The sequence below is a fragment of the Oncorhynchus masou genome, chromosome 11 (assembly GCF_036934945.1).
Source record: "Oncorhynchus masou masou isolate Uvic2021 chromosome 11, UVic_Omas_1.1, whole genome shotgun sequence".
NCBI classification, from domain to species: Eukaryota; Metazoa; Chordata; class Actinopteri; order Salmoniformes; family Salmonidae; genus Oncorhynchus; species Oncorhynchus masou.
This window is the reverse complement of record NC_088222.1, coordinates 52,455,363-52,480,406: the sequence shown is the minus strand read 5'-3', so window position 1 is coordinate 52,480,406 and position 25,044 is coordinate 52,455,363. Positions and strand designations below refer to the sequence as shown.

Genomic DNA, 25,044 nt, shown 5'->3' with positions numbered 1-25,044 from the left:
TCACAGTGCGTCCTTATCTCCCGCTGTGAAGGACAGAGGCTTCAGCTCCATGCTGGAGCTCATGACGTCAGAGGTCGCCAGATGAAGAGGGCCATCTGATCTGCATGTGTGGTTCACGGGGAGGTCGTCCACAGGCCGACAGAGCACAGAGAATCGCTGAGAAGTATAAAGACAGTAAATTGATATTGTCGAACATGAGACGGGTGACAAATAGCTCATACAGATGGGAGAAAAGGAAACAACTTAAATTGAGGATCTGAACTGAAAAAGTATTCACTGTTTCCATAAGTATCAAGTTGTTGATTACAATTATTTATACTCCATGATAAGAAACAATGTATGTGTTAAGAATTTAATTGACAGCTCCAACATGTTTGTGTCATATTTGTGTAGCTTGACGAATCGCTATTACTGACATATCCAACTGGTTTAAGTTCTGTTCTGTTACAGATTTGGATCTTAATTTGACCTTCTCACAGCAGGAAAATAATATTGCAGGATCATAATAGGAGCGCATGTGAAAGAATGGGACTATAAACTAGTCTAACCTAAACTAGACAACACAAGCCTGTCTAAAGATGTTGAAATATATTGACTTGAGCTCACCTGGTGCAGGGTTCCATTGCTGTTGGCCATTTTGTAGACCATCCATAGCGGGATGAAGGAGAGGGAGATAGTGGCAATGAACCAGCCAATGATGTTAGCCCAGACCGGATAAACATATGTGTTGCTGAACTTCAATGGTGAGTACTTGACTATGGAGAAGATGAAGGTAGCCTATGGTTTGGGAGAGAAAAGCAAATCATTACAAAACGATATTAACACTCACACTCTCAACATAGAGATCTGACATGAGGCAAGACCGTCTGCGTGTTAGAGAGAGAAGCAGAAAGAGAAACACAGAGAGTGAGGTGTACGGAAAGCGAGACAAGACAGTGAGACAGTGTTTTGATTTATGAGGATCCCCATTCGCCGACGCCAATGGAGACAGCTAGTCTTACCGGGGTCCGACACGTAACAAAAAAGACATTACAGACAAAAGACTTTACAATTTACATATATTTAAAAACATTAACATGTAGTGTGTGTGTGTGACTCTATCAGCTACACATACATGTCAGTACATACACACAACAAGTAGGTCACATGGGGGAGAGGCATTGTGCTGTGAGGTGTTACTCTGTTTTTTGAAACCAGGTTTTCTGTTTCCTTGCGCTATATAAGATTGAAGGGAGTTCCATGCACTCATGGCTCTGTATAATACTGTATGTTTCCTTGAATTTGTTCTGGACCTGGAGACTGTGAAAAGACCCCTGGTGGCATGTCTTGTGGGGTAAGTGTGCGTGTCAGCACTGTGTGCTGTATGAATAATTGAAAAAGATACATTTTTTTTACCATTGTAAATTATTATTACTCAATTCTATAGTTTGGGTAACACCAGTGATTTAAGTATGAAGTTAATGTCAGCTAAAACAATAATCTGTTTCCATTATGTGGAACAGTACAAAATTGAAGTGGATCCAAGTAAATGTGTGATGAATTAACGATGAATAAAGGAAATTGTAAATCATGCTAATATAACGTGTCTGTGTAAGCAGTATATAAGAGAACTAACGGGACTGCCCCGACAGAGCTCCTGACCGACCTGTACTATGGTGCACTACGTTTGTTGGAACCTCTCCAGCTTGCTGACAATACATAATTATTCATTTAATATTGACTTCAGCTGTCCCTGGTGTTGAATTCCCATGACAGTTGACTAGGCATACAATTTGGAATTACCAACACATTAATGTTTCTTATAAAACCAAGAAGTGATATTGGCATGCATAGTATTAATATTAGCCCTTTTATTACTGAATTCTTACTGTGCACACTGTAGGAGTGATGTAGAGCCAGCAGTACTTCATCAAAGGCAGAGGTCTGTAGCCAATCATATCACTGATGTTACCATAGAAACGTTCAGCACCTATAGTTCAAGGGGGGCACGTCACAAAAAGTCACAAATCACCATGTCACCATTGGTTGAATTCCCTATTGCCTTCAGACAGATGCCATTATTCTAAAGTGAGTATGTTGCTATGACCTATAGGCAGTGTATGACTCACCATAGACCCAGGCAATGCAGACAGACTGACAAATGGCCAGCAGTAGCAGGGTGGTCCCACTGCACACATGGTGGTCTAGCAGCTGAAGCAGGTACATCCCTCCCTGGAGTAAAAACAAAACCTTGTCATGACTTTACCCACACCAAACATAACACTTCAACATACCCAATGTTTTTGATTATTTTTTATTTTTTTCCACATTTTGTTACGTTACAGCTTTATTCTAAAATGTATTAAATTTAAAAAATCCTCATTAATCTACACACAATACCACATAATGATAGTGAAAACAGGTTTAGACATTTTTGCTAATTTATTCAAATAAAAACAGAAATATCTTATTTACATAAGGATTCAGACCCTTTGCTATGAGACTCGAAATTGAGCTCTGGTGCATCCTGCTTCCATTGATCATCCTTGAGATGTTTCTACAACTTGATTGGAGTCCACCTGTTGTAAATTCAATTGATTGGACATGATTTGGAAAGGCACACACCTGTCTATATAAGGTCCCACAGTTGACAGTGCAAGAACTAAGCCATGAGGTCGAAGGTTGTCCGTAGAGCTTCGAGACAGGATTGTTTCAAAGCACAGATCTGGGAAGGATACCAACACACTTCTGGAGTATTGAAAGTCCCAAAGAACACAGTGGCCTCCATCATTCTTAAATGGAACAAGTTTGGAACCACCAAGACACTTTCTAGAGCTGGCCGTGGAGTTCCTCCGTGGAGATGGGAGAACCTTCCAGAAGGACAACCTTTTCTGCAGCACTCCACCAATCAGGCCTTTATGGTAGAGTGGCCAGACGGAAGCTACTCCTCAGTAAAAAGGCACATGACAGCCTGCTTGGAGTTTGCCAAAAGGCACGTAAAGTACTCTCAGACCATGAGAAACAAGATTCTCTGGTCTGATGAAACCAAGATTGAACTCTTTGGCCTGAATGCCAAGCGTCACCTCTGGAGAAAACCTGGCACTATCCCTACGGTCAAGCATGGTTTTTCAGCGGCAAGGAGTGGGAGCCTAGTCAGGATCGAGGGAAAGATGAACAGAGCAAAGTACAGAGTTCCTTTGATGTAAACCTGCTCCAGAGCGCTCAGGCCCTCAGACTAGGGCGAAGGTTCACCTTCCAACAGGACAACGACCCTAAGCACAAAGCCAAGACAATGCAGGAGTGGCTTCTGGAAAGGTCTCCAAATGTCCTTGAGTGGCCAAGCCAGAGCCTGGACTTTGAATATCTTTGGATACCTAAAAATAGCTGTGCAGCAATGCTCCACATCCAACCTGACGGAGCTTGAGAGGATCTGCAGAGAAGAATGTGAGAAACTCCCCAAATACAGGTGTCCACGCTGGTAGCGTCATACCCATGAAGACTCAAGGCGTAATCGCTGCCAAAGGTGCTTCAACAAAGTACTGAGTAAAGTGTATGAATACTTACTCTATATAAATGTGATATTTCAGTTTTTTTAATTTAGAATTAATATGTAACATTTCTAAATCTGTTTTTGCTTTGTAACTATGGGGTATTGTGTGTAGATTGAGGGGAAAAAATCTATTTAATACATTTTAGAATAAGGTAACATAACAAAATGTGGAACAAGTCAAGGGACTTGAATACTTAGCGACTGCATTGTACCTATACACACTTATAGTCACTACTCACAAACCTTATATACCAACCAACAACATGTGTGGGTGTATGAATACAGTTTGGGCATGTTCAGGAACATGACCTGTCAAGGGCCTGTGTCTTGGATCAGTTTGTGATCCCTAGATCAGCACTCCTTCTCTGAGACGCTTTATGAATATGACCCCTGGTAAAACACCGGGCACTAGTCATAGACTAACAGTATGGGTGATGCATTGGTCTCTTACCTCTGTGACCAGGGCAAGCCCCAGTATGAAGCCTATTGTGCAGATAGCCAGCAACAGCAGCTCTCTCCTGAACTCACGGCGCAGATAGGTAGGGAACAGATCCGCAACAGATGTCATCAAACACTCCAGCCCAACAAACTAGAGAGGGAGAGGGGAGAAATATAGGGAGAGCGAGATTAGATGTATAGTTTGAGTTCATGTCCGTTATGGTCAATTCCATTTCAATTAAAGACAAACTTACATTTTCTCCTTAAAATGTAAACACATTGAAATAAAATACAATTGGAGTTGACTTCATTCCTGAATTGAAACGGAATTTAAGCCCAGACCTGTTAAGCCATGTTTGACAAACAGTTGACAATAACTAAGTTCATGTTGTTAGAAAAAGCTTCAGTGTGTATGGGAGAAAGAGGGACACTTACCTGGCTATCCAGACCCAGAAGGATGATCATGATGAAGAAACAGGCAGACCAGATCTGAGACATGGGCATCATGGCTACTGCTCGAGGGTACACAATAAATGCCAGCCCAGGACCTGTACAAAGATAGGAACACTGCCTGAGTACACTCAATCACTGCACACTGTGCAATTTGTGTCACTACAGTGCACGCTGACTACACATAACTGCACACACTGACTGAACACATGGCCTAAACCTGACCTCACCCTTGACTGGCCTCGCCCAGCATGTACATGTAACGTACACACACACACACACGCATGTAGGCATGCTCACTAGGGATGAATGGCGGGAACCCGGTGGCCAAGATTTACAGATATTAACCACCCAAAACCATTTCCTTCTCCCGGGAAAAACAACTGCGAGAAACTGGTGAATTATAATTATTTATATGAACAGCATGACGTGAAATTGAACTGTTAAAATATAAATCTGGCTTCTCTACGGCCATCTCTCTGCTTAATGCATGATGAATCATCAACGCACAGGTTGGGGACAGACAGCCTATCTCAGTGTGGAACGCAATTCACAATGCATGTAGACCTATCATCTCATCATGGTAACTTTTATTATTTTGACGGGTAGCCTATGATATAGTAATATAATGCATAATAAGCTGTCACGAACGTCATCAGGGAAATGACCGAACCAAGGTGCAACGTGGTGAGCGTACATTTCTCTTTATTATGAATGTCGCCAACAAGAAACAACAAAAACTAACGTGAAGCTTACTAGTGCTATACAGGCCAATAACAAAGTCAACTACCCACAACTAAGGTGGAAAAAGGGCTGCTTAAGTATGATTCCCAATCAGAGACAATGATAGTCCCTGATTGAGAACCATACCCTGCCAAAACATAGAAACAGAAAACATAGAAATAAAGAAACTAGAATGCCCACCCTAGTCACACCCTGGCCTAACAAAAATAGAGAACAAAAGCCTCTCTATGGACAGGGTGTGACATAAACTTCTAATGTATAGCCTCTGTCTCTGGCGCAATACGCACGCCCCTGTGCTCCGCTGGCCTCTCTCCTTAAAAAACGCTCCTTAGCTCTTGGAGTCCCATGCAGGAAAAGCTAGACTAGAATAGCTTGCTGGACATTCTTTTATTTTTAGCATTTCTTGAATATTCGAAGAGGTACGCAAGCTCTTGTTTGCTGAATGTTAAATACAGCAGCCAACAGAACTCTCGGGTAATTTGAAAGAAGAGGGAACCCACGATGGCGGTAGGCTATAATAACAGTTATTTATTCAGACCCATAACCATTCAATCTTTGTGAAGAGAAGTGAAAACCTTCTGCATCTCATCCTACTCCTATATTATTCAAGGATGTCACTAGAATTATGCAGATAAGAACAAAACGTATTTCATTTAACTGTTGAAAGCAAGGAAGGCATGAAGCAACACTAGAGAGAGGAAAAGAAAGGAGGTCGGCCAATAACATTGGAGGAAATATTATGAAAGGTGTATATGAGTCAGCCTACTAATTATACAAATAGGCCCCATTATATTTCAAAATTAAAATCACATTTGCTAGCCTATACTTGTAATTTTGTAAACCACATGAGCTGCACCAGAATCACATGTTCTTTCCTTTCTTTGTAATGGTTTTAAACGAGGTGCGTAATTCCAGTCCATATAATACAGTATAATGCATTACAGTAATACAGTTCACACTAAAAATGATCAGCCAACTGGAGCTTGTTAAATGTTTTTAATCAAGAGAGCATATGGCTAGCTCTATCTATGGGCTTTTATGTTTTTTGTTATGTTTTTTTTTCTGGGCTTAATGTGCACTAGCCAATATAACATATACAGTATGCATTGGATAATGACACAATCATTTGGGCTTTTTTGGGCATGGGCTCATGAAATGTCTTTAATGTAGGGCTCATAAAATGTATTTAATATATGGCTCATCAGGCTCAGGTAGCATCAGGATAAAATGTTTGATCAAAGCTCTAATCAAAGGGCTCCCGAATGGTGCAGCGGTCTAAGGCACTGCATCGCAGTGCTATAGGCATCACTATAGAACCTGGCTCGATCTCGGGCTGTATCACAACCGGCCATGATCGGGAGTCCCATAGGGCGGCGCACAATTCTCCCAGCATCATCCGGGTTAGGGGAGGGTATGGCTGGAGGGGTTTACTTGGTTCATCATGCTCTAGAGACTCCTTGTTTCGGGCAGGGTGCCTGCAGGCTTACTTACGTCATCAGGTGAACAGTGTTTCCTCCGACACATTGGGTGTCTGGCTTCTGGGTTAAGCAGGCAGGTGTTAAGAAGTGTGGTTTTGCGGGTCATGTTTCGGAGGACGCACGACTCAACCTTCACTTCTCGAGCCTGTTGGAGTTTAATTTACATATGTATTCAGACCCTTTACTCTGTACTTTGTTGAGGCATCTTTGGCAGTGATTTCAGTTTTGAGTGTTCTTGGGTATGACCCTACAAGCTTGGCATACCTGTATTTGGGGAGTTTCTCCCATTCTTCTCTGCAGTTCCTCTCAAGCTCTGTCAGGTTGGATGCGGAGTGTCACTGCACAGCTATTTTCAGGTCTCTCCAGAGATGTTTGATCGGGTTCAAGTCCGGGCTCTGGCTGGGCAACTCAAGGACATTCAGAGACTTGTCTCAAAGCCACTCCTGCATTGTCTTGGCTGTGTGCTTAGTGTCGTTGTCATGCTGGAAGATGAATCTCCTGAGCGCTCTGGAGCGCGTTTTCATCAAGGATCTCTCTGTACTTTGCTCCATCTTTGCCTGAATCCTGACTAGGCTCCCAGTCCCTGCCGCTGAAAAACATCCCCACAGCATGATGCTGCCACCACCATGCTTCATCGTAGGGATGGTGCCAGGTTTCCTCCAGATGTGGTGCTTGGCATTCAGGCCAAAGAGTTCAATCTTGGTATCATCAGACCATAGAATCTTGTTTCTCATGGTCTGAGAATCTTTAGGTGCCTTTTGGCAAACTAAAAGGGGGCTGTCATGTGCCATTTACTGAGGAGTGGCTTCTGTCTGGCCACTCTACCATAAAGGCCTGGTTGGTAGCTAGAGAGATGGTTGTCCTTCTGGAAGGTTCTCCCATCTCCACGGAGGAATTCTAGAGCTCTGTCAAAGTGAAGATTGGGTTCTTGGTCACCTACCTGACCAAGGCACTTCTCCCCCGATTGCTCAGTTTGGATGGACGTCCAGCTCTTGGAAGAGTCTTGGTGCTTCCAAACTTCTTCCATTTAAGAATGATGGAGGCCACTCTGTTCTTGGGGACCTTCAATGATGCAGAAACGTTTAGGTACCCTTCCCCAGACCTCTGCCTCGACACAATCCTGTCTCGGAGCTCTACGGACAATTCCTTTGACCTCATGGCTTAGTTTTTGCTCTGACATGCACTGTTAACTAAGAGACCTTATATAGACAGGTGTGTGCCTTTCCAAATCATATCCAGTCAATTTAAATTACCACAGGAGGACTCCAATGAAGTTGTAGAAACATCTCAAGGATGATGAATGGAAGCAGGATGCACCTGAGCTCAATTTCAAGTCTCATAGCAAAGGGTCTGAATCCATTTTAGAAAAAGGCTGTAACAATACAAAATGTGGAAAATGTCAAGGTGTCTGAATTCTTTCCGAAGGCACTGCATATGCTTTATAATGCTTTTGAATTACACTTCCGGTTTGAGGGAAATACCTTGGCGAAAAGTGATTTATTCCCGGGATGGAACATTTGTAAAATAACGGGAAATATTTAACTCTAATGGGCACACAGAAATGGACACATTTTTTTGTTAACTGTATTGCGGAAATATTATCCTCAGAAATTATATACTGTATGTCCAATTTGTTAAACAAATGGCTCAGTAATGAAACACACTGTCACGTCCTGACCTTAGTTCCTTTTTTATGTCTCTATTTTAGTTTGGTCAGGGCGTGAGTTGGGGTGGGCATTCTATGTGTTCTATGTTTTTGTATTTCTGTGTTTGGCCTGGTATGGTTCCCAATCAGAGGCAGCCGTTTATGGTTGTCTCTGATTGAGAACCATACTTAGGCAGCCTGTTTTCCCCACTATAATTTGTGAGTAGTTGTTTTCTGTTTCGTTTTCATTCGTTCTCTTGTTATTTTGTTTTTGTGTTCAGTTTAAATAAATATTAACATGGACACGTACCACGCTGCATATTGGTCTGATCCTTCCTACTCCTCCTCAGAAGAGGAGGAAAACCGTTACACACACGTGACCCATTTCAGGAAGCTAGGCATATGTCGATTGTCACTACTTCACAGGGGAGGCATTTGAACGTAATTATTTTTTATTATTTATCAAAATGCGTTTTTTGGCAGAACTACCTTTTGGCACATGTGAACTTTCATGTGCCTTAATAACAAACCTGAATGCCGTCTGTAATACAAATAAAATTATTAAATTACGAGCCTAATTTTGCCAGAAAGTCACTTTAATTGCAAGTTAAAGCATACTGTTCACTAACTAGCGAACATAGCTCGCTGGCTCGCTAGCTAACGTTACGTGTATGATCTGTGTGGTCATTTTAGTTGTATCTCAGAAATCCATTGGCATTGCTAGTTATAGCCTAATGTTAGCGAGCTAGCTACATGACCCATCAAGTTTGCCAGGTGTGTCTGGGGGTGATTACGGCCTTCTATTGTATTTCATGAACGTGTCTAGACAATAGTGTCCCATCCAGTTAGCTAGATGTGGCTGGGGGGTGCTTATAGCAATTATTTATGACACTATTCAAGCATCTTCTAATAATGATAAAAGATTTATACAATATTTTTATCTGGACACTTTCTATTTTTGATATTGCTACAATGCAGATATGCAAGTAACAATTTCACTGTACCGCTTACAGCTTCTGTATCCTGTGCATGTGACAAATTAACTTTGGTTTTATTTGATATAGTGTGTGTTTACTAGAAACGGTAATGTGAAGAACAACATGACCTGCACCAAAGTCAGATTAGGACTTAGGCCAAGGACTAGATAAAGTGCATTTTTTCCTGGAGTTTTTCCTTATTGAAGGCTCTTTCACCACTTTTAGTCTTGAAATCTTTGGTTGTTTACTACATTACCTTACTCACTCTGTTTAGCACATGGCCTGACATGTGAATCCTTAAAGAGATGGGTGGAGCTAAGGCTTAAGAGGGTGTGAACGATGCTGAATGGGTGGAGCTAAGGCTTAAGAGGGTGTGAACGATGCTGAATGGGTGGAGCTAAGGCTTAAGAGGGTGTGAACGATGCTGAATAGGTGTAGACAAAGAAGAGCTCTCCAGTAGGTGTACCAAAAATATTCAAGAGCCATTTTCTCAAAAGTGGGGTTACAAATGAATCTACTTTCAAAGCAGAATTACTTTCCCATTGTTCCTCAACTGTTGTGTATGATATACCATTTTGTAGCTCTGAGTTTCCAACCATTTCAAATGTTGCTACATAAGACCAAATCGAGGTGGTCGGTCACATATAGAAATATAACCAAATAAACGTTTTTTATTTAAAGAAGATTACTTACTATAAGACGTTTTCACAGCCATTGTGGATGAATTTGGTGTGAACTATCTGTGACCTTTGGCTTTTACGGCATTATGATCTTCTATGGAATAATGTCAAACATTCTAATGGTAAAATCCATCTCTCTTGTCTGTTGCGTCTGCTAAATGACTTAAATGTAAATGTAATGTTACAGTATCAGCGTTTACCTGACTCAGCCACCTCTTCAATGGACACCCCCTGTTCATAGGTCATGAAGCCCAAAACAGAGAAGATTGCAAAGCCTGACACGATGCTGGTGCCACTGTTTAGAAGACACAGGTAAAAACAGTCCCTGGGGAAAAAAATACCAAATTACATGTTAGGGGAAATATTGATCTATCTTTGGCCTGGAGATACTTTATAACTTGTGAGTGATTCCCAAAGTCTCTTAATCCTATAAATCTGCAGTATTTATTTTTAATCAGTGTCAAGCAGTCAGACTGGGGGTGTGTTTCACTGACTCTCCGGAGACCATAGAGTTGGAAAGAGGGCACACTCCTTATCTTTGTATGTATTGCTTCTGTGAGAGCACGGGCAGCTTTAAGGTTGGTGATTTACTGCCACCTGTAGTGCAGGAATGTTTGCTCAGGAGTATAAGTCATTGGCTGATCCCTCCGACTGACCTGTGATCCCACATAAGAAGTCCCACCCGGTTGACTACTTTAAAATGCTGAAGTACTTCAATGATGCTGCCCATGCTAAAAAAAGTGAGGTTTGTGGCATGTGTGTCCTCTATACATCCCTATGCCAGTGACTCACTTGTAGCAGTCGTTGTTGTAACTGTTGTAGCTGCCCAGGGATGTGAGAAACCCCAAGCTGATAGCATAGGAGAAGAAAATCTGTGTGCCTGCATCCATCCACACCTAAGATGGGATGAATAGCATATTACACATAACATTCAATTCATGGAGATATTATGATTCTTGTTTGTGTGTGTGTGTGTGTGTGTGTGTGTGTGTGTGTGTGTTCAATCAAAAGTGCAGGCACTGCAGGTGGAGTGTACTCCTCCAGCCAGGGGTCAGGGGTGAGAGGTCAAGTTGGAGATATAATACGATGGAGATAGTATGATTCGTGTGTGTGTGTGTGTGTGTGTGTGTGTGTGTGTGTGTGTGTGTGTGTGTGTGTGTGTGTGTGTGTGTGTGTGTGTGTGTGTGTGTGTGTGTGTGCGTGCGTGCATGCGTGCGTGCGTGCGCTGAGCCGGCAAAGGCTTGACATCGAAAGTCTGGGTGACGCCACCAAACGGCAACACCTCCAGTCTGTTCTCAGTGCAAAACTGCCCAAAGAATATGATGATACTGAAACACAGTGGAGCATGATCAAGTCCATCATCCTCAACACCTGCAAGAAGACCCTAATGATGAGACTCAGAAATTGAACAGCTCATTAACACCAAGAGGAGAACCTCCTGCGCCTGGCAGAACGACATCAACTGCAGAGCCAGAAGAGAAGCTCACGCCATGGGGAAGAAGGAACTAAAGAACACCGGGTAAGGGATCTAAAGAACAAATGGACAGAAAAGGCCCTGGAGATCCAGCAACTAGCAGACTCTGGAGATTCCGGAGGCTTTTTCGACTCCATGAAGGTGCTATGTGGACCCAGTTACTGTTAACTCGAAATGACACAACGACAAGGTTCCAGTTTAACAAAGTTTACTATACCGTATGAACACCACCAAAGGTCGCCATTACACTCGATCAACGACTAGACTTCCTGCGCATGCGTACTCTTGACTGAGTGATAGCCTTGTAATAACCGAAATATTGGGATACGTAAAACATGAACTTAACAGTTACCGCGGCCTAAACCCAATCCGCTCCAAAGGTGGGCCAAAGCTGCTAAAGGATGACAAATCCAGCCAATCCCATTGGAAAGACTACTTCAAAGAGCTCCTCAACAGAAAAACAACGGTTGAGAGGGCAGTTGAGAGTGAAGCACAAAGGAGGACATGGGATAACTACCCAGCCTGCAGGAGTTGCAAGATGCCATCAGGAAGACGAGGAACAACAAGGCCGCTGGTCCTGATAGGATTCCAGAGAAAATCCTAAAGGAAGGCGGGCCAGATCTCCTAGATCACATACAATACATGCGTTGCTCTTTAAGATCTAGGACAAGGAGGAAATCCCTGCAGAACTCAGGGACACCCTAATCATCACAATTTTTTGGTGGACAAGAGGGAGGCATCTCCCTCATTTCCACCACCAGAAAAACACTTTCCCGCATACTGGGCAACGGACTCCTTTCCCTGTCAGAAGAAATCCTCCCAGATTGTCAGTGTGGCTTTCGCCCAACAAAGTCACCATGGACATGATTTTTCACTGCGTGGCAAATGCAAGAAGCAACCACTGTAAAGACCTTACAAATGCCATTGACTCTGTGAACCATCATGCTGATTATGTAAAAAAAAAAATTGTCTGCCCTGACAAATTCACCAGAATACTGCAGCTGATGTATGACATGTCAGCAACAGTGCTCAGTAACAATGCAAAATTCCAGCATCATTGCACCCACCCTTTCCACTAACTTCATCGCTGCCATCCTCCACCTCACAGGCCAAAATCTGCCTCAGTGAGTCCAAATGCTGTACGGAATAGACGGCAGGCTCTTCAACCTTAAAGGCCCAATGCAGTAGTTTTTTTTACTGTATGTCAATATCAAATAATTTATGGGTAACAATTAAGTACCTTACTGTAATAGTTTAATTAAAATTGACAAAAATAGCTTTTTTAGCAAAGAGCTATTTCTCAAGCAAGAATTTTGCTCGGACTGTCTGGGAGTGGTCTGGGTGAGGAAGGGGGAACTTAATACGATATGTTATTTGCATAGATGTATGGAACCCTCTTTGTTATTGGTCTATTAACCATCACCATGCAAACCGAAACTGACGCCCATTCAAACAGAAGGTCCTGTGTAGTATGTATTGTATTTTCAACCAGCAACTACCAGGAAATAACACTGACACAACTGGTTAATACACCACCATCTAAGCTGTGCCAGTGGAGCATTCTCAAGACAAGCGCACAAAACACCAGTTTCCTGGAGGTGGCCCGAACACGAAGAGCATCACCACCACCCAAAACCAGCTCAGATGGACTGACCATTTTGTCAGGATGCCCAACTCCTGCCTCCAGAAACAGGTGCTGTACTCACAACTAAACTAAGGGAAGAGTGCTCTGGGCGGAGAAAATAAGCGGTACGAGGATAACATCAAAACAAACCTGAAAAAGTGCCATCAAGACATATTCCAGTTGGGAGCACACTGTAAAAAGACAGGTCGACAATGAGGGAGAAGCACTTATGAAGATCTTCACGTGCAGCATATGACAAGCGGCAACTTCGAATGAAGAACATTCCCATCAAGAAGGCCCAACCACCATCCACCACCACTACTCAACCCTGCCCACACAGCACCAAAATGTGCGGCTCCCGGATTGGCATTTTCAGCCATCTGAAGACCCACAAGCAGGATCCACCAGGAGAACAATCATACTCGATGACAATCAGGAGAACAATCAGGAGAACAATCAGGAGAACAATCAGGAGAACAATCAGGAGAACAATCATCCTCGACCCCGAGTGATCGCCGGTGATGATGATGATTATAACGATGGTGTGTGTGTTTCTGTGTGCGTGTGTGTCAAGCCATGTACTGTTGGTCTACCTGTGGGTCTGTGAGGCGAGAGATGTCAGGGTAAATGTAAAAGATGATGCCGTCTATGGCTCCAGGCAGAGTGACACCGCGGATCAGCAGGACCAGGAGCATGGCATATGGGAATGTGGCCGTAAAGTAAGCAGCCTGACAGGAGAGATAACAGAAATGACTTAGTACATTGTAATCTACACAACCCTGTCAGTTTGTAGAGGGAGTTATGGTCATATTGAATTGGTGGAGACTATATGCAGTCAGAGTGAAGTCATTGAGTAAGACAACAAGTCATAATGTGCACTATTATAGATACACTTATGGATATGTACAATGCTGTGCCAAGAAATCAGTACAAAATGAACACAACAAAGACTTACCTGTTGATTGAAAAGCAGTATAGCTCACAGAATACATTTTCTCGAAGAAAAAAAGGCTCAACAACAAATCTCAGGATCTTTAACGTTGAGGTGATATGGTTTTCTCAGTGACTTAAAGGGTGAGTTAAAACCCAGCAAACATATTGGCCTTTTAGGCTGCCCACATTGGGCCGATGCGCCTTTGCTATTTAAAAGGAATGTGTTTATTTATTACAATTTAGTTCAATGCATGAATGGCATACTTTTCAATTCTTAAAGGTATTTTTTAGGGAACGAGATACATTGAACTCAGAAAGACAAACAAGTTGTTAATATCATACATATATTTTTTACAAAATAAACTGTTTAGTTTCTCATATGTCACATGCACAAAAAATTGGGCATCACACAACAGAACACAAACTGGAACAACACACTCTGTTAAGGTTGCACAAAAATAATTACTTGCAAACCATGCCCCCAAATCTTCCAATGAGCCCCTCTTCTAGCTGGGCTTTGTATTAAGTATTTTAGTATTTTATTAGGATTCCCATACGGAAGTCCAGAGAGGACATAGAGTGCATTCCGAAAGTATTCAGACCCCTTGACCTTTTCCATATTTTGTTACATTACAGCCTTATTCTAAACTGGATCAAATGTATTAATCTACACACAATACCCCATAATAACAAAGCATAAACAGGATTTTAGACATATTTGCAAATGTTTAAAAAAATACAAAACAGAAATACCTTATTTACCAAATGCAAAATCCCTTGTCATGTCGAGATGATTTATTTCATGATTACGACATTAAAGCTGTTTTATCGAGATCACAAGATCATTTTCTCATGATCACGGCTTAACAAAAGTTGTTTTGTCGAGATCATGAGATTAACTCTATCAATAGGAGTAAACGCATTGACGATAGATTGACAATATAGCTAAGACGGCAGAGACAACGGTGTATCAGGGAGTATGTTTTCATTGATTGCTACACTAAGGGTTGGTGCATTTAATGCTAACACCATGCCTTCATTTGTGTTTGGCAGTCATTGTCAGTTTATAAATTAGAATGTTAGCACGCTAAATGTCCCTTACCTCGAGCTAAGAGCACTTGTGGCATCTAAGACTTTATGGGGCATTTATGTTTTGTGGACAATGTAAATATTATCCACAAAACAATGTGTCCCTTATAATTATATACATATCAGTTATGCAAGCTAACAACCAGCATTGATAACAAGCTAGCTTGCTAGCTAACTAGCTAACAAGCTAGCTTGTAAGACTAGACAAGTTAGCTGCATTGTTCTTTGCATGTGATTGACTATGGTCTTGGGGGCGGTACGCAGCCTGGGAGAAGGAGATGCCTGTCATGCATCGTTTAGGGCTTAAATGCCCCGTATTGCGAGTAATGCAGCCGCAGGGCTCCTTTCTCGATCATGTCGTGTTCGTGCATTTGAACAAATGAAAAGATGAATCATGGTACTTTTGTTTTGTGGTGATCACAAGAAAAACATATTGTGATTTCGACAAAATAACTTTTGTTATGTCGTGATCACAAGAAAAACATATTGTGATTTCGACAAAATAACTTTTGTTATGTCGTGATCACAAGAAAAACATATTGTGATTTGGACAAAATAACTTTTGTTATGTCGTGATCACAAGAAAAACATATTGTGATTTCGACAAAATAACTTTTGTTATGTCGTGATCACAAGAAAAACATATTGTGATTTCGACAAAATAACTTTTGTTATGTCGTGATCGTGAACTATTTATTTTCTTTTTTATACGTCCTCTCTGGACATACTCAAACGCAACTCAAACTGGGTTCCACACAAAACATGACATAATTGTCATGCCCTGGCCATAGTTTACTTTGTATGTTTCTATGTTTTGGTTGGTCAGGGTGTGATCTGAGTGGGCATTCTATGTTGGATGTCTTGTTTGTCTATTTCTGTGTTTGGCCTGATATGGTTCTCAATCAGGGGCAGGTGTTAGTCATTGTCTCTGATTGGGAACCATATTTAGGTAGCCTGGGTTTCACTATGTGTTTGTGGGTGATTGTTCCCATCTCTGTGTTTTGCACCAGATAGGGCTGTTTTCGGTTTTCGCACGTTTGTTATTTTGTTAGTTTAATCGTGTATAGTTTCCTTATTAAAATAAAATGAATAATAACCACGCTGCATTTTGGTCCGCTCCTCCTTCACCAGACGAAAGCCGTGACAATAATACAGAACAGTAATAGACAATAACAACTTAAGGACAAAACGGCATAGATTTAAAATAAGAATACTTACTTTCATACACTTACACAAAACCTCTGGAGATAATAACAGCTCAGATAATAACAGCTCAGCACAAAACTTAATTTAAAATCAGAATTCACACTTTCATGCACTTAAGTCTAACATTCCATGCTTAATAACGCTACATTACACATCCTCTTTTGTTAATCGTAATATGTTTCAGATTCCACCCAGTGGGTCATAGTGGGTCTCTCATAGTGGGTCTCTCATAGTGGGTCTCTCATAGTGGGTCTCTCATAGTGGGTCTCTCATAGTGGGTCTCTCATGGTGGGTCTCTCATAGTGGGTCTCTCATAGTGGGTCTCTCATAGTGGGTCTCTCATAGTGGGTCTCTCATGGTGGGTCTCTCATAGTGGGTCTCTCATAGTGGGTCTCTCATAGTGGGTCTCTCATAGTGGGTCTCTCATGGTGGGTCTCTCATAGTGGGTCTCTCATAGTGGGTCTCTCATGGTGGGTCTCTCATAGTGGGTCTCTCATAGTGGGTCTCTCATAGTGGGTCTCTCATAGTGGGTCTCTCATGATGGTGGAGTTGTTTATTCAGAAAAGGAACAGACATTCACACAGGATTGGAGCTGTTCACACAGTGAATGGAGTACCATACATATGTCGCCTCGGCAATCGTGACAGCCTTCACTTTTCATTACGTGTTACAGCCACCACCAGACACAGTGTTTTCTCTTATGGTGATATGTAACTGAGTGGAGCTGAACAGTCTTAGTGGAGCTGACCACTCACACCAGGGCAGAGCCATTCATAAAAAGAACAGGGTCCATGTTGGGCTGATGTGGGATTGGTGTGGGCTAATCAGTATCGGTTGGTGTGGGCTAGCCCATATTGGGTTGGTGTGGGCTTGGCGTGGGCTAGCCCGTGTCCAAATAATACCCACATGGGGCTAATTGGGGCATGTTTGCTGGGAAGGTACAAGCAGGGGGCTCAAGGACATCAGTTGCATCAGTTACTGCACATACAAAATAGGTAGATAAAACGTAGATAAAGAATAATCATACCACATTCTAACCAGTAGATGTAGTAGTTACAATAGTGTGATACTGGATATCACACACAATGCCACTGTGGAAATAGAGTGGGGATGTTCATAGAGGTCAGTTAGTATGAATTGATTCTTACCTTGCCTGTGGACTTAATTCCCTTCCAGACACAGAAGTAACAGATGACCCAGGTGAGAAGGAGACACAGCGCCAGCTCCCATCTGATGTTGCCCATCTTCTCGATCCCCCCGGAAATGTTCAGCACCCTGCGCCTGTGTGTGTGTGTGTGTGTGAGTGAGTGAGTGAGTGAGTGAGTGAGAGAGAGAGAGAGAGTGAGTGAGAAGGTTTGGGAATCCTGCGCAACACGTCACATGCGTAAAGTAAGGGGGGCTGCTTACTCCCAAAACTCCATGACTGGTAGTGTGGTATTCTGTCTTGATGTCAGGTTGGTGCTGCGATTCTGCTTGCTGTCGTCCATGCATGAGTCTAGGGCAGACAAGTTGATTTGGTACATGTAACACACATTGGAAATTGACAATTCAACTTTTTGATTGACCCTCCTTACATTGTACCGCCCCATATCATGGTATAGTATTACAAGATATAGTTTGGTAAAATAAAATGTAGTTCACAAACGTTAAGGCCTGGTACTAAATGATCCTTGTTTTGGTAATAGTTAATGGTAATGAGATAACAAGTTTTTTTTTTAAATGGTGTAATAAAATAACAGGGTACAACAGCTTAAACTTTAATAAACAAATGTAACAATCACAAAGGAATGGTCCACCTAATTCACTTTGGTTAACTGCCAGTTATGTCCCCTCTCTGTTGTTAATGTTGTACACTGGTAACTCAAACTCTTTGACCCCTCCCCATGCCTCTTATGACCTCTCCCCATGCCTTGTTTTATGTTATTTATTTTTATTTCACCTTTATTTAACTAGGCAAGTCAGTTAAGAACAAATTCTTATTTACAATGTCGGCCTACCAAAAGGCAAAATGCCTCCTGTGGGGATGGGGGCTGGGAATGAAAAGAAAAATAATTAAATTAAAATATAGGACAAAACACACATCACAACAAGAGAGACAACACAACACTACATAAAGAGAGACCTAAGACAACAACATAGCATGGCAGCAACACATGACAACAGCATGGTAGCAACACAACATGACAACAACATGTTAGCAACACAACGAGGTAGCAGCACAACATGGTAGCAGCACAAACGTTATTGGGCACAGACAACAGCACAAAGGGCAAGAAGATAGAGACAACAATACATCACGCAAAGCAGCCACAACTGTCAGTAAGAGTGTCCATGATTGAGTCTTTGAGTCTCTTACCAGTGTTCCACCAGTTTCCGCAGCTTGCCCAGGGTAGCTCTGCACTGAAGGAGGAGAAGAGATAGAAAAAGGCCCATGCCAAGATCACAATATAGGAGATGGCACTGAATGAGATGACAAGGTTACAGGCATAGCCCATACCTGTGGAAAAGAACATGTTTTAGCACTCCGCACCATTTTAATATAGATTGTGAAAATCTTACTTGTCCCAAAATGGTTGTAGCGGTACATATATTTAATAAAAACGTACAAGTAGATTAAATGTAGGGTTTAACTTGTCCAAAACCAATACTGTAGTTTGTGTGCTATACTTTCTACTGTTCATAGAATGCATATAATAAGTTGTACGTCATTCATTGGGGTCCTGACTTGGGAAACCTGTGCATATGTTAGGCATTTTCTTGAGCACCGATGGGCCTTTGTGGGTAAATGACAGAATAGTTAGGATAACTAGAAAATAAGTATTTGATGTTTCCCCATGCGCCAACATAAAAAGGTTTACCCTCAAATAGCGGACACATCTTCCTCCAACATGTTATTCCTCCCTGGCTGGTGTATTGTCCCAGAGAAGTCTCCAGGAAGAATAGCGGGATCCCGCATGTCACCAAGAACAAAACATATGGAATGAAGAACACACCTGCCAGACACGAAAAATCAGCTCAATCAAGATATGTGCAAATGTCACTGTTAACGAAATTACGCACAGTGTATCAAATGCATTTCTCTAATGCGATCCAATGACCGACGTTTGGACATCAGAGTTTTACTGGTTTTCACTAGTTACTACAGCCACAAAGTCCAAATTGGCTTCCCATAAAAACTCATGAAACTAAAATGTGCTTTTTGGTCTTAATTTAAGTTTAGAGTTAGGTTTAACATTAGATTTTAAGAAGATAAATTGTAGAAATAGGTGGGGTTATGAATTTGTGGCTGTGGTAACTGGTGACAACCGTTTTCACTCACCCCCTCCGTTTTTGTAACACAAGTAAGGGAATCTCCACACGTTTCCAGGTCCAATTATAGCTCCCATCACCGTTAAAATATACTCGGCTTTACTCCCCCAGTTTCCCCGCGCTTCCAGCTCCTTTAGTTTTGCTTGGCCATTGGCTGTGCTGGGCATCATTTGCAGTTTGGGGTCTTTCTTCTCGTTGTAGTTCATGGTGGTACCCGATACTTTTTAGGATGCGTAAGTAAAGTTTTCCTTGGATTTGAGAAGTTGTAGCTGACGTTGGCACTGTCGGAAGGCTATATAGACAGGATATGTGTGTAAACCAAACCCACCAATCCTGTCCTAAATGGGGTCAAGGGTGGGATTAGAGGAAAACTGTGCAGGACCAATCCTCATATGAATGAAACTGGCAGATCGAGAGAGCAGTGGTGAGAGAGGGGGCTGGGGGAGTGTGGTTTCTTATGTGTGTGTGAGAGAGAGAGAGAGAGAGAGAGAGAGAGAGAGGGGGGGGATATTAAAAAAGTGAGAGAGAGAGAGAGAGAGAGAGAGAGAGAAAGAGAGAGAGAGAGGGGGGGGATATTAAAAAAGTGTGTGAGAGAGAGAGAGAGATGAGAGAGAGAGAGAGAGAGAGAGAGAGAGAGAGAGAGAGAGAGAGAGAGAGAGTAGGGGGGGTATTAAAAAAGTGTGTGAGTGTCAGGATTTGGCCAGGGTTGTTCCGGGTTTTGGTCACTAGATGCCCCCATTGTGCTTTTTGACCTTGTGTTTTTTCCCTTGTTCCCCATTATTATTTGCACCTGTACCTCGTTTCCCCTGATTGTATTTAAACCCTTAGTTTCCCTCAGTTCTGTGCTCTGTGTTTGTATGTTAGCACCCAGCCCTAGTGTTCTGTGTTTTCCTGTCGATTCCGGTGGATGCTCTTGTGGAATTCTGTTTTTGTTTTTGATTGTCTCTTGAGGCTTTTTTGTGCTATTCCTACCACCTTTTGGATTTGCCATTTTTGTATTTAAGGACTTCTCCTTTTTACTTTATTAAATACACCGTCTTAAGTACTGCTGTGTCTGCCTCATCTTCTGGGTTCTGCTGACTATTCGTGGCTCAGTTGGTTAAGTGACTGTTTCTCACTCCGGAGACCCAGGTTCGTAACCGGGTCCTGACAGAAACACAGAGCCAAAAATGAACCCAGAGGCAGCCAGTTCCCAGGACCTTTTTGCCATGCTGTCCCACCACCAGGAGACTGTCCAACGCCACGAAGCCGCCCTGGTTCAGCAAGAGGCCTTAATGGCTAGACATTCTCATCTTCTGTCGGAGATGCTGACTTCCATTAAGCAAATATCTGATCGTCTTACCCCGGCAACAGTTCCCGTCCCAGTACCTCAGATTCACGTACCCATGGCAGTTAACCCCCTGGCTGAACCTCGTCTTCCACCTCCCCAACGGTTCTCAGGTGATCCAAGTGCTTGTAAAGGGTTTCTCACCCAATGTTCTCTCTCCTTTGAGCTACAACCCTCGTCGTTTCCCACCGACCGGTCTAAGATCGCTTATATCATCACCCTGCTGTCGGGAAAAGCCCTGGCCTGGGCTACTGCTGTGTGGGATGCCCATAGTTCCTGCTGTGCCAGCTACTCTGCCTTTGCTGAGGAATTCAAACGAGTGTTTCAAGGCCCAAGCAGTGGTTCTGACTCAGCCAAACAGCTCCTGACTCTCCACCAAGGTTGGCGCAGCGTGACGGACTATGCCATCCAGTTCCGCACGGTGGCAGCAGCAAGTGGCTGGAACAACGAGGTGCTCACGGTGTGCTTTCTGAAAAGCCTTTCCGACACTATCCAAGATGAACTGGCCACTCGGGAACCACCGGACAATCTCGAGTCCCTGATCAAGTTGGCCTCACCAGCGTCTGAGAGAGAGAGAACTCAACCGTAGACCTCTAGCCCCTATCAGTCCCAGCTCCGAGTCCCCACCTTTATCCTCGCTGGCTCCATCGGAACCCATGCAGATTGGACGCATCTCCCAGGCTGAGAGAGACCGCCGGATGAGGGAGCGACGCTGTCTATATTGCGGCAAACCGGGCCATTTCCGTTCCACGTGTCCCGGGCTCCAGGGAAACGCTCTGTCCCGTACAGACCGGGGGAACTGTAACGGGAAACATAACCTCCTCCCATCCGTCCAACTCCCGTCTGCTCATTCCAGTCACCCTCTCCTGGGACAACCACAAGCTTCACCTTCAAGCCTTGGTAGACTCTGGAGCCGCAGGTAACTTCATGGATGTTGTCTGGGCGAAGGAGAATGGCGTTCCCTCTGAACCTCTAAGTGAACCCATGAGGGTCACTACATTGGATGGAAGCCCTTTGGGATCTGGACTTGTCACTCATGTCACTACCTCCTTGCGACTTTCAGTTTCACAACACCAGGAATTGATGAACTTTCATTTGATCTCCTGTTCCGAGTTCCCTCTCGTCCTTGGATACCCCTGGCTTCACAGCCATAACCCTCACATCGACTGGTCTGTGGGCACTATCAAGCAGTGGGGTCCTACGTGCCAAGCTACTTGTATTTTCCAGAATTCCCGAGTTCTACTCCCGAGTCTTTAGAATCCATCGACCTGACCCGAGTTCCCGAGTGTTACCATGACCTCAAACTGGTGTTTAGCAAACAGAGGGCCACCATGCTACCACCCCATAGACCTTACGATTGCCCCATCGACCTGTTTCCGGGCACTTGCCCCCCAGGGGTCGGATCTTTTCCCTATCTCCACCCGAACGAGCTGCTATGGATACCTACATCAAGGACGCTCTGGAAGCAGGCCTCATGCGTCCATCCACCTCCCCGGCGGGAGCAGGGTTTTTCTTTGTGGCCAAGAAAGACGGTGGATTACGTCCTTGCATCGACTACCGGGGACTCAATGCCATAACCGTCCGTAACCGTTACCCGCTACCCCTTATGGCCACAGCCTTCGAGCTGCTCCAGGAAGCAGTTGTTTTCACTAAGCTTGACCTGCGGAACGCATACCATCTTGTGCGGATCAGACCTGGTGACGAGTGGAAGACCGCTTTCAACACGCCTACTGGTCACTATGAATACTTGGTGATGCCTTTCGGCCTGACCAACGCCCCAGCGGTGTTCCAAGCGCTCATAAACGATGTGCTTAGGGATATGCTTAACATATTTGTGTTCGTTTACTTGGATGACATCCTCATCTTTTCGAGCTCCCTTCAAGAACACACTAAGCATGTCAGACAAGTACTCAAACGCCTCCTGGACAGCCATCTGTACGTTAAGCCGGAAAAATGTGAATTCCATTCATCCAGTACAATTCCTGGGATTTGTAGTGGAACCCGGTCGAGTCCAAATGGACCCCAGGAAGGTAGGGGCGGTAGCGGATTGGCCCACCCCCAAATCCGTTAAGGAAGTTCAGCGTTTCCTGGGCTTCACAAACTTTTACCGCAAGTTCATCAAGAACTTCAGCTTGGTGGCAGCCCCTCTCTCAGCTTTAACCAAGGGTGGCAATGCAAGGTTTTTGTGGGGAAGAGAAGCTGAGACGGCCTTCCAAGGACTCAAGCAGCGCGTTCTCTCTGCTCCCATCCTGATACTACCGACTACGGATGAACCATTTGTGGTGGAGGTAGACGCATCAGAGGTTGGTGTTGGAGCTGTCCTGTCTCAGAGGGGTGAAGACAAGAAGCTTCATCCGTGCGCTTTCTTCTCACACCGGCTTACCCCGACTGAGAGGAACTACGATGTGGGGGATCGTGAACTCCTAGCGGTTAAGATGGCATTGAAGGAATGGAGACACTGGCTCGAGGGGGCTTCTCACCCGTTTCAAGTGCTTACGGACCACAAAAATCTGGAGTATATCCAGCAGGCGAAGCGGTTGAACTCTAGACAAGCTAGATGGTCTCTTTTCTTCAATCGATTCCAGTTTATCCTCACCTATCGGCCCGGGTCGAAGAATCTCAAACCGGATGCCCTGTCCCGAGTCTACGCTCCTGCCATTCGAGATGACACGGACATGCCTGTCCTTCCTGCTGCTAAGATTGTGGCTCCGATCTCGTGGCAAGTTGAGGATACCGTGAGACGTGCTCAAGCTAGCGAACCGGACCCGAAAGGAGGTCCTGCCAATCGGTTGTTTGTCCCCAAGGCAGTGAGGACTCAGGTCCTTCTGTGGGGGCACTCCTCTCGCCTCACCTGTCATCCGGGCGTAGGTCGCACCTTGGAGTTCATCCAGCGTAAGTTCTGGTGGCCTACCATAAGAGAAGACGTTGCCACTTTCGTCAATGCCTGTCCCGTGTGCTGCCAGGGCAAATCTTCTCACCTCCGCCCTCAAGGACTCCTTCACCCTTTACCTGTTCCCCACAGACCCTGGTCCCATATCTCATTGGACTTTATTACTGGACTTCCTCCATCCCATGGCAATACTACTATCCTAGTCATAATCGACAGGTTTTCAAAGGCGGCCAGGTTCGTCCCTCTGACTAAGTTACCTTCTGCCAAGGAAACGGCTGAGTTGGTAATTAATCATGTGTTCCGAGTCTTCGGCATTCCTCAAGATATGGTTTCTGACAGAGGTCCCCAGTTCGCCTCAAGGTTTTGGAAGGCCTTCTGCCAACTCATGGGGGCTTCTGCCAGTCTATCTTCAGGGTACCATCCGGAGTCCAACGGCCAAACAGAGAGGATGAATCAAGAGCTGGAAACCACCCTCCGATGTATGACTCGTGACAACCCGTCCACATGGTCATCCTTTATTGTTTGGGCCGAATACGCGCACAACACCTTGCGCTCCTCCTCCACTGGTATGTCCCCGCACAGTGTCAGTTTGGCTATGCTCCTCCATTGTTCCCGGACCAGGAGGCAGAAGTCAGAGTGCCTTCAGCCTTGAAGTTCGTCAGACGCTGTCGGCTTATGTGGAGGAAGACCCGTCTTAATCTTATGCGTTCCTCACAGAGGTACCAACAACAAGCCAACAGACGTCGCCGTCCCGGGCCTACCCTGCGCCCCGGCCAGAGAGTCTGGCTCTCCACAAGAAACTTACCTCTACGGGTGGAGTCTCGCAAGCTGTCCCAAAAATACATCGGTCCCTTCAAGGTTGCCAGGAGAGTTAACCCAGTTTCTTATCGCCTACACTTACCCAGATCCCTTAAGATTAATCCCACATTTCACATTTCATTGTTAAAACCTGTTGTTTTTCTCCCCTTGTCCCGGCAGACAGACCTCCGCCTCGTGTCATTGGAGGCCAGCCGGCTTATACCGTCCATCGGATACTGGATTCCCGCCGGGTGCAGCGGTCCTGGCAGTATCTGGTGGACTGGGAAGGCTACGGTCCCGAGGAGCGCTCCTGGGTTCCTGCCAAAGACATCCTGGATCCTGACCTCATTCGTCAGTTCAGGGCCCTCCACCCTGAGAGAGCTGGTAGGAACGTCAGGAGCCGTTCCTAGGGGGATTCTGTCAGGATTTGGCCAGGGTTGTTCCGGGTTTTGG

The 25,044-nt window shown here is 44.2% G+C and overlaps 1 protein-coding gene across 1 annotated transcript; it reads right to left on the bottom strand.

The window, feature by feature from the left end:
* LOC135547885 (sodium- and chloride-dependent GABA transporter 2-like) lies at nt 1–19,746 on the bottom strand. Its single transcript, XM_064977097.1, has 14 exons — nt 19,587–19,746; nt 19,126–19,260; nt 18,624–18,764; nt 17,675–17,762; nt 17,416–17,548; nt 13,633–13,767; nt 10,734–10,837; nt 10,142–10,266; nt 4,403–4,515; nt 3,981–4,118; nt 2,109–2,211; nt 1,869–1,969; nt 607–777; nt 1–156 (listed from the first exon to the last, which is right to left on the bottom strand). Exons 1-14 carry the CDS (start codon nt 19,744–19,746, stop codon nt 1–3), a joined length of 1,803 nt encoding a protein of 600 aa, XP_064833169.1.
* Nucleotides 19,747–25,044: the final 5,298 nt, after the last annotated feature.